Below are 10,536 nucleotides of genomic sequence, written 5' to 3' on the forward strand. Positions count from 1 at the left end.
AGGTAAGAGTTGATATGAGGGAAAATAGTTTAAAGACATATTTAAGAAGAAATTTGTTCTTCAGGCCAAATATGCAATTATATGATAATAGTGATTAATTAATTAATTACAAATTAGTTGTAGTTAACAAAATTAATTAATATTTAATTATTGTATAATTTTCGAAATTATATTAAATAATTAAATTAATTCTTGAAATTTAATTAAATAATTAATTAATTATAATTTTTGAAATTATAATAAATTAAATATTTATTTTCGAATTTTTGGATTTAATTAATTGGTAGAATTAATTAAATATCTTTATTTGAGTGGGAGAAAATAATCTGATAAGTTCAAATTGGATTTGAATTTAAAAGATTAATATTTATTCAAATAATTAATTATATTTTATAATTAATTAAAGAGATAATTAATTTGAATTCAAATTTGAATTGATTATCAGGTTGTTAGATCTTATCTGACAAAGTAATTTGAATAAATAATTAAATAAAATTTGAAAAACCAATATCCCTAGAAATTAGGAAGCTACACGTTCACACACAGTCCAGGACTGTGTGTGGCGTGTAGGGCCAGCTTTTTTGAGGGATGAGATTTTTAATTTTATTTAATTAATTAATTAATTAATTAATGGATAATTCAAAAATTAGTTTTTGGATTTTTTCATTAATAGAATAATTAATTAATTAAAAAATAAATTGTAAAATGGTTACAGATTTATTTTTCAATTTTGAATATTTTCTGTTAAGTATGACTGATCAGAAAATTATTCAGATAAGAGAAGTGATGTGAGACAACTCTGAACATTCGCTCTGTGAAAAATAGAACGATAGTTTTCTCTCCCTGAAAATAAAGAACCAATTCTCAGGCCTATTCTCTTGATCTCATGAGTTGAGTACATCAAGTAGAATCACAAATAAACTATCCTTCATTCTCTAAGTGCCCACACATTTCTTGAGGTGTAGAGAGCGCTTTGGAAGATCTTGGTGTGAGTACGTGGGAGCGGCTTGGATAGGAAGATCGTTCTAAATATGAAAAGATAGCAAGGACACTTGATAGGCTTCAAGAGATATGATTTCTATTATTATCTTGCTTATGATTAATGTATGTATATTAATGGATCCGCATATTAATAGTAGTTTAAATATGTTACAAATTTTTTGTTGTACACTGGGCCAACCACACCACCATTCCGCTGCGTATTAGGAAACTCGTTCCTAACATACTTAACAAATACTAGCACAATTAGGATCATGCATAAACACAGAGGCTCAAGCTCTGAACAATATCATACTCAGTATACAAAGCATGTCCTAATCACATGTTTCTCGTGCATTACATTTAAGCATCCAACATGCATCAAGAATAGTCATGCATGTCACATATACACAGGGTGCAGTTTTCTTACCTCCGGTTCGAGCGAGAATTAGAACAAGAACGACCCTTGAGAACGATCGATCCTTAATCCTTTAGCGGTTACCTAGTCATAACCAAATACAATCTCCGATTAATGAAAATCAACAAGAATAGGGTCTTGACCTAAACCCCACTCTCAGGACCTCGAAACATGCCCACACAGTGAGTAGATTCGATCCCGGGCCTTAAGGATTGAAACCCCAAGCCAAAAACCCTTAAAAACACTCAAAACAGGGTTCTGAAGAAACAGGGTAGCGCTACAGCGCTGCCCTCCTAGCGCCCCAGCGCTCAAGACAAAACCAAACCGCCCTAGCCTCCTCTGCAGGTAGCGCTGTAGCGCCCTATACTGGGCGCTATAGCGCTACCTTCAGCCAGCATCTGCCCAGAAAGTTCTTCCTTCGATTCCACAATTTCTAACCCAAACCAAAAGCTTCCAAACATCAAATTAAGTCCCAAATGAACCTAAATACCACCTCCACATGTCCTAGACACCACAACCCCAAGAACCATAGCCAAAACTCCAATAAATTCCCCACTTTCCAACCCAAAAACCAGCTGGAACTTAACTTGGAAAATAGAGCAAAAGCAAGAGTTCTAATGGCTAAAAACTCACCTCAATTTCAGCAACACACCCTCTTCAATGGTGGAGCATAACCCTAGCTTATCCCAGCTTGGTCCCTTGGCTTGATTTCTCAAACAAAGCTTGAAAATTCAGAGAAAAATGGAGGAGAAAAACCATCGGGAGAGAAGGGAAAATAGGACTCTGTTTTTGACAAGGTTCTACAGCCTTAATGGCTGATATAAATCCTTTAGGGTGAAATGACCTAAATGCCTTCAAGTCTAAAATAAAACCTTAACAGCCACCAAGGGCAAAATTGTCCTTTCGCACCTATTTCACTAATCATAATTAACACCCTCCAATTCCCGCTATTCTCAATATTCTCAAACACCAATAAATTATATCCCATTACCCTTTAATTCCCGGTAATGCTTTAATCATTAAAATCACCCCGAGACTCACCCCGAGCCCCAAACTTAAACCCGTTATGACCAGACCGAACACTTGCATTCATGATTGTCTCATGCCGAAAGGCTTGAACAAATCCACATATAATGTGGTACCATCCAAAACTCACCCACATGCACGAAAATACACAATTACGCCTTCAACGGGCCAAATTACCAAAATGCACTTATAATAAAAATATACCCATATGCATGCATTCATCATCATATAATAATATAATTCACATAAATATGCATATGATCACTAAACAACATAATAAATCAATTATGGCCCTCCCGGCCTTCTAATCAAGGTCCTAACTCTTATTAGGAAATTTGGAGCATTACAATTAAGCCCGAATCTGCCTTATTATTTCTTAATACACTGTTGGCGAAAAATTGCGTCAACAGCTTCAGAGTTTGTATTTCTAATTGAGTCCCATTTTTTAGCTTGATTTGAAGATAATCTTAACTCATTTAAATATTTGAGCTTCACATTCTCTTATTTTAAACCCCTTCTAACTCTACTATCACAAACCTAAACCGTATACCAAATACCCCTGAAGAAAAAAAAATTATGTTTGGTAGGAAGGAAAGTACAGTAAAAGAGAAAAGAGGATAGAAGAAAATAAAGTGGTTCCGACAATTTCTTTTTCCTCTCCAAGTTAGGAAGAAAAGTAAGTGGATTTTTTTTTTTTTCAAATAGAAAACAATATTAAATTATTAACGTATTCTTATTTTTTTAATTTTATATTAACAATTTTAAGGATATTAAATAATATAATTTTTTTGTCACAAAAAAAAAATCTAATTTTCTATGATTAGTTCATACCAAATAAAATATCAAATAAGCTAATAATAATATCATATTTCTTTTCCATCTTAAATATTTTCTTTAAGTTGAAATCTAAAAGTCTCTTTTTAAACAAAATTTATACTGTAAAAAGAATTTATAAAAGAAGTAAAGGTTAGTTTTTGAAAAAAACAAACTCTTATAAAAATGAAAAAACAACACAGCTCTTTTTAAGATCCCATATAAAGGGAAGCTCGCTAAATCGCTAGCCCGGGAAATAATCTTACCCTAATCTAACTATTTCTCATTCCAAGTTCTGAGGTCAAAGTCCTAAAGAAACCCTAATTAATGGCAGGGATGTACGGCCAAGACGCCGGCGACGGCTATGGAGGAAGTGGTGGAGGTGGATATGGCGGAGGCGGAGGCGGAGGCTATGGAGGTGGTGGACCTGGAGGATATGGAAGTGGAGGTTATGGAGGAAAGGGCGGTGATGGCGGTTACGGCAGCGGAGGCAGTCGTGGAGGCGGCGGTCGAGGTGGTGGAGGTTATGGCGGTGGTGGACGAGGTATTTATCTTCATCTCCTCTGTTCTTTCAGTTTATATGGTCTAAGTTTTTTTTAATGATTTCATACTAATTGCAGGGGGTGGAGGAGGAGGATATCAAGGAGATCGTGGTGGAGGTAGAGGCAGTGGTGGCCGAGGCGGCCGCGGTGGGAGCGGCAGAGATGGCGATTGGGTTTGCCCTAATCAGAGGTAATTCATTTCTTTGTTTTCTTTGGGGTTTTTATATTTGGTGGGTGGTCCTTCTTGATCTTGGATGGACATCAAAAAGTTCAGATCCTTCTCTTCTTATAAGGATAATTTGTATTGAAAGTGATTTTATTTGAATGTAGTTGTGGGAACGTAAACTTTGCTAGAAGAGTTGAGTGTAACAAGTGTGGTGCTCCCTCTCCTGCTGGAGCTGGTGGTGACCGTGGTGGCGCTGGTGGTGATCGTGGTGGTGGTGGGGACCGTGGCGGTGGTGGTTACAATAGAGGAGGGGGTGGTGGCGGATATGGTGGAAGCCGTGGTGGCAGAGGTGGTGGTTATGATGGGGGTAGGAGTGGTAATTACGATGGAGGTAGAAGTGGTAATTATGATGGGGGTAAAGGAAGTAGTTATGATGGTACTAGAGGTGGAGGCAGTAGAGGAGGTTCCTATGGTGGTAGCCAAGGCAGAGAAGATAGTGGATATAACCAGGTTCCTCCTGCGGCACCCCCATCGTATGGTGGGAGTGGGACAGGTGGGAGTTATCCTCCATCCTACAATAGTTATGGGGGAAATGCCAATTATGGAACAGATGCAGTCCCTCCTCCGACAAGCTATACTGGGGGACCTACCTCATATCCTCCATCTTATGGTGGTAATGCCAGTGGTTATGGTGGTGATAGTCTAGGTGATGCAAGGGGTGGTGGCCGTGGTCCTTCGGGTGGTCACAATGGTGGTGGGTATGGTGCTGGTAATCGTGGTGGTTATGGCTCTGCTCCTGCAGAAACCCCCGCTAAGGTGAAACAGTGTGATGACAACTGTGGGGATACATGTGACAATTCTAGAATATACATTTCAAATTTGCCACCAGATGTTACAATTGAAGAACTGAGAGAACTTTTTGGGGGCATTGGACAAGTAAATCTACATCTCTTATTTTGATTTTTAAGTGTTCAGTCTTGAATTAAATTGTTTGATTGTTTTTAACCTGTTATTTTCTTCTGTGTACATTTCTGCAATTATCTTCTGTGTACATTTCTATGGTTACTGCGTGATGATTTTAGTACCATGTTATTAGGCAGTAAAGGGGACTTGGATATATCTAAAATATTCCCTTATCTTATGTTAAGAAACGATTAAAGCATTTTGCAGAGTGGTCTTTTGACATCCTTTTGCCTCTTGGATGAATAAAACGATTAAAGCTTTTTTTTTTCCTCTTCTTTGTAATCAAGTAAAGCCAAACCTACTTTAAATATTTAATTTGCTTTCATTGCCTTACATATCAGGTGGGAAGAATCAAGCAAAAACGTGGTTATAAGGATCAGTGGCCTTGGAATATCAAAATCTACACAGATGACGCGGGAAACAACAAAGGAGATGCTTGTTTGGCCTACGAGGATCCATCTGCTGCACATTCTGCTGGCGGCTTCTACAACAGTATTTACTGAGCATCATCTGTTCTTTATTTTGTTTTTTACAAAGTTTCTCGTATACTCATATTTGATTTTTCTTTCAGATTATGATCTAAGAGGATTTAAAATCAGTGTTGCAATGGCAGAGAGGTCGGCGCCAAAGCCTGCATTTGACCATGGGTATCGACCTATAAATTGTGCATTTAATATAATCTTTCAGAATTTATTAGACCTCTATGTCAATTGTCCCCTTGTTACCTTGTCCCTTTACTCTCTTTATTCACGTGTGAACATTGAGTCAGTATAAGCTATCACATCTTGGTTTGAATTTTTTTTCTTATCCTAAAATGAAGGCTTAGCATGCTTTCATGTCTTCGTACCATTATTATAACTACTTGTTTTGGTGTGTAAGATCTTTGTTTTTCTTCACTCTTCCCTTGTATTAATCAGTATGCTTGTTGCTTTATTGTTCTTGTACTTTCTCTTCGGCTGGGACAATTACCTCAAGACATGGTTTCAGAAATTCTTTGATTCCTTTTCTGTTAACATGTTTTTCGAAAGATCTTTTCAATAATTTTTTTAGAGAGGAATATATTTTTCTTAATTTCATTACGTAGTATGCACTTTACAATGATGAGAAAATAGTGTTTAAGCACAAAGCTTTAGAAGTCCCTTTTTTCTGGTGTAGTCTGTGATGGTCTACTTTTTGAGATCTCTATTCTGGGTTGAGTTTTATCGCATTGGTTTGTTGCTATTGAATATCGACTTTTCTTTGAATGCTGTCTGTGTTTGGCTAATTATGGGGTCAAACATAAAATCATATATATACATATGTTTATATATTAGGTGGAGAGCATTTTACATTTTGACTTGTGCAGAAGAAAGATCTTGTGTAGTTTGACATTGCTATTTTGCAAAAATAATTTGTAATTCTGTGTTATTTTAAGGAGCCATTGTTTCTGGAAGTATTGGAGTTTGTAATGATCATTTGTGTGTGTAGTACTTCAGTCCACAGTCCACAGTCCACTTGGTCGTCAAAAACTTTTTGAATATTTTTACTTTGGTTGCTTTTATTGGGTAGTATGTCAAGTTATTCATTTTTAATTTGCATTTGGGTGCAACATCTTTTCACAAGGTGTGTGATATTCCTGATCCTGAAGAACTCATTTATTATGGTAGCAATGAATTTTAATGATCTTATTGTTGACAAATATGAAGAGCTGGGCTTTGGCGAAACATTTTAAAGAAAAATGATTTATTGATTTATCCCCCACCTAATTTTGGAAACCTCTACCTTTCTTTGAGGAAATAAAGTAATGGGCTTTATCAGTTGTTATGAGCTAGTGGGTGGACTTCTGATTTGTTGATCTTTCTTTATTTGTTATCTTGTTTGCTCAATTTAATTACTTTCTATCATTTTGTTATGTGACTTGCTGCATATTTACACATTGTTTACGTGCCAGCAGTGGTGGTGGTGGTGGTGGTGGTAGAGGTGGATATGGGGGCGGAGACAGGCGCAGGGATAATTACAGAGATGGAGGTTCTGGGCCAGATAGGCATCAGCATGGTGGAAATCGCTCACGGCCTTACTAAGGATACTTACCCATCCAGCATTTTATGTAATGAGAATTATGGACTGAGGGATTTTATAATATTTCATTGGAGGGGTGCTTGAACTGGAGATTAAGAGGTAGGTTGTTCACTTGCCTCTTAGTAACCTGATGCTCCTCTCTTACTTTATCTGCCGCTACTTGGAGGGGTTCCAATACTAGTCATGGGATTGATTTAATTGTGTGAATGTTTTTATAGAGGCAAGTGGATAATCTCCAAAATGCTTGCTGCTAAGGTAGGTTGATATTTTCAGGTGAGTGCAGCTCCTCCTTTATCACTATTATTCATATTGTTGGTATGTTGCAAGTCTTCCTAGGAAATTGTTCAACTTTTGCACCATATGGATTTGCTTGCATCTGAACATTGTTACATGTGTTACCGAGACACAGACACAAGCACGTAGACAGTTATTTGGATGCATGACTGATTACAATTTTCATTCATGGATTTTCTGATTAAATGATGAAATATTCAACTCATAAGTTTGGTCTTTGGGTCATCGTTTTGCTTTAGTAGGACTGGCAAATGCCGCATCTGCTTTCTTGGCTATAGATTTTGTTTTTTCTTTACCCTCTCTACACAAAGCTCTCTTTCAATAATCAGCTGGCTCTAGTTCAGAAAATATCATCAACAATGGGTTTGGTTTCAAATTGGCAAGTGTAGTAAGAACCAGAATTGCAATTCTTCAAGTATTTTTTTAAGACACTTAGTAGTAGAAACTGGTGCCTGGTGTGGTGTTTAAGAAATTAGTGTTACGGATGCGACTTTGCTGCCAAATTATTGAGGTGTGCTCTCATCGCCCTCTGCTCTTCGCTGGCTACTTGGTGGCACTGTGGAAGTTGCTCTCTTGTTGATGCAAATTACTTGTTAGGTATCTGGTCTCCTAAATTTACAAGTAAAAACTAAACACATGACTTGTCAATCTTGTACTTTGTATTAGGTTTTATCGGTATTTGGTAGGGGTTTCTCTTTAGATGGGAGTGAATATTGTACCAGTAAACTGGTCCTCTGAACAGTCTCTGTCGTCTCATTTAAGATTTATGTGTTTTATTTGCCTTGGCTTGCACTAAGCCATTTTGGATTTGTTTTCCTATCAAAATTGTACGGTCACTTCGAGCTTGAACCGATTCTAAAGAGTGATTTTTCAACCAAAAGAAACAAGAACAAGAGGCAAGAACTAGCAACAAAAACTACGTATTAAACTTTATACCATAAATTGGAAGAGTTCATACAAGAAAAAGGAGCAAGTGATCAAATTCCAGTAACAAGTTAAAATCCAAATACCCTCAAAAAATAAAGAGGCTAAAATTGAATCACTTAAAACGTGTTGTCTCGATAGATGTCTGATTCAATCGAGTTTGTCCCATCTTGATTGTTGTTTCGTTTGATGAAAATGAACAATGTGAACGAGTACTCACAAACTGCACTAGAAAAGGGAAATTTTTTTTTTGTCAATAACTAATTTCAATTATGTTTAAGTGGGTCTATTTTTATTTTTATCTTTTGACTAAAGAACAATAGTATTGATATAATTATTATTAAATACAGTTAGAATTTCCCCGATTAAGTAAATTCGTTATCAATTGTATTAGGAAATAGGAAAAAAGGATTATCCTATTGAAAAATTGATAAATCAGAGTACACAAGACCCAGCTATGTATTAGCTGGTAAGAGTCAAAGAGAACAAAACGGAAAAGGTAACAATCTGTTACATTGGCTAACAGACTAACAAACCAGTAACAGATATACGTATTCTAATAGCCCCGGAGTGTAAGATTTGTTACACCCATTTTGGAGATAAAGGTAGTGAAAACAGAAGGAAATAAGACTTGCTGAAGGCATTTGCTAGGTTGCTAGGTTGTCTTTGCTGTTGACATGTATCATTTTCAGTGTTTCGTTTTGGACTTTTTCCTTAACAGTGTAGCAGTCAATGTCGACGTGCTTTGTGCGCTCAAGAAAAACTGGATTTTCTGATATGTGGATGGCTGAATCATTGTCACAAAAGAGGAGAGTGGGTTTTTGGGATGATATGTCGAAGTCTTTGAGAATAGTAAGCAACCAAGTAATTTCGCAAGTGGCACTTGCCATTGCCCGATATTCCGCTTCGGTTGATGACCGAGAGACAATGCTTTGCTTTTTAGACTTCCATGAAACTAATGATTTGCCAAGGAACTCACAATATCTGGAAATTGATCGTCTTGTGTCGATGCAACTTCCCTAATCGGCATCGGCAAAAGCCTTAAGTTGAAGAGCTTGACTGATATTTTGATTATGAAGAGAATGGAAAAACAATCCTTGTTCGAAAGTGACTTTGAGATATTGCAGAATCTTTTGGGCAACATGTAGATGAGGGAGTCTTAGCTCATGAAGGAATTGACTTAACATGTTTACAGCAAAACTAGTGTCTTTTCTAAGCTTAATATTTGGTTCCATTGGTGTAGAAGAGATCTTATCACCTATGTATCCTGTATCAGAAAGAAGATGTAATGTGAAGGGACGCTGAGATACAGAAATACCATTTTTTTTTCTACCAAAATCTAAGCCAAGAAAAATTCTAAGGGGTCCTAAGTCCTTAAGTTTGAACTTGTTATCAAGATAAATTTTAAAGGACTGGACAACAGTCATTATTGCTAGCAACTAAGATATCATCTACATATATGAGAAGAGCAAGGAATACATTTGATTTGTTCTTGATGAAGAAGGAGTGATCAGATGGGAATTGAATGAACCCATCAACAATGAGAGTTGAGGTGAGTTTGGAATATCATTGCCGTGATGCTTGTTTGAAGTCATACAAGCTTTTGTTTAATTTGCACACAAGATTTGGTGGAAGGTGGCCGTGATGAATATACCCTTGTTGAAACTTCATATATACAGCTTCATCAAGATCGCCATGAAGAAAAGTGTTGTTTATATCCATTTGATGAAGTGTCTAGTTATGTATGGCTGCAAGAGCAAGAATAAGCTTGAAAGTATTGAATTTGGCAACCGGGGCATAGGTGTCTAGGTAGTTAATCCCATGCTTTTGAGTTTAGCCTTTTGCAACTAATCAAGCCTTGTAGCGATCTATTTTTCCACTAGAGGTGTATTTCACTTTGTATATCCACTTGCTTCCAACTGTATTGAGTACGGGAGGTAGAGAGACAACTGTCCATGTGTTGTTTTGTTGTAGAGCTTCCAGTTCCACCTGCATAGCTTGCTGCCATTCAGGTATTAAAGAAGCAGTTTTGTAGCTGGTTGGTTCAGGAACATCATGGGCAGCAAGGACAACGACTCTGAAAGATGAAGAAAACATGTTATAAGACAAATAAGAAGCAAGAGGGTGAGCTGTAGAAGTGTGAGTACAACTACAAACATAATCCTGCAAATGAGTGGGGCGAGTAATGGATCGGCCAAACCAAGAGATAGCATCACTTGTGGAAGTAGTTGAGTTCGAAGGAGCATCTGCATTAGAGTTAGATAAAGGCCTGAAACATGGTAAAATAGATGGTGAAAATAAAGAATCAGTCAACTAAGACTTTTTTTTTTCATTTATTAAAGGAAATATATGTT

The 10,536-nt window shown here is 36.8% G+C and overlaps 1 protein-coding gene across 4 annotated transcripts; it reads left to right on the forward strand.

The window, feature by feature from the left end:
- The first annotated feature begins 3,414 nt into the window (after nucleotides 1–3,414).
- LOC133792728 (transcription initiation factor TFIID subunit 15b) lies at nucleotides 3,415–8,065 on the forward strand. Of its 4 annotated transcripts, XR_009874261.1 has the most exons (7): nucleotides 3,415–3,779; nucleotides 3,856–3,967; nucleotides 4,108–4,879; nucleotides 5,248–5,398; nucleotides 5,478–5,553; nucleotides 6,837–7,063; nucleotides 7,183–8,065. XR_009874261.1 is itself a non-coding variant. In XM_062230638.1 (6 exons), the coding sequence occupies exons 1-6, from the start codon at nucleotides 3,563–3,565 to the stop codon at nucleotides 6,964–6,966; spliced, it is 1,458 nt and encodes a 485-aa protein (XP_062086622.1). In that variant the 5' UTR covers nucleotides 3,415–3,562; the 3' UTR covers nucleotides 6,967–8,065. The 4 variants fall into 4 exon arrangements, 3 of the variants coding, with proteins under 3 accessions (XP_062086622.1, XP_062086624.1, XP_062086623.1); XM_062230638.1 differs by having other exon boundaries at nucleotides 6,837–8,065; XM_062230640.1 differs by having other exon boundaries at nucleotides 5,478–5,550; nucleotides 6,840–8,065.
- The last annotated feature ends 2,471 nt before the right edge of the window (nucleotides 8,066–10,536 follow it).

The sequence above is a fragment of the Humulus lupulus genome, chromosome 7 (genome assembly GCF_963169125.1).
Source record: "Humulus lupulus chromosome 7, drHumLupu1.1, whole genome shotgun sequence".
Lineage (NCBI taxonomy): Eukaryota > Viridiplantae > Streptophyta > Magnoliopsida > Rosales > Cannabaceae > Humulus > Humulus lupulus.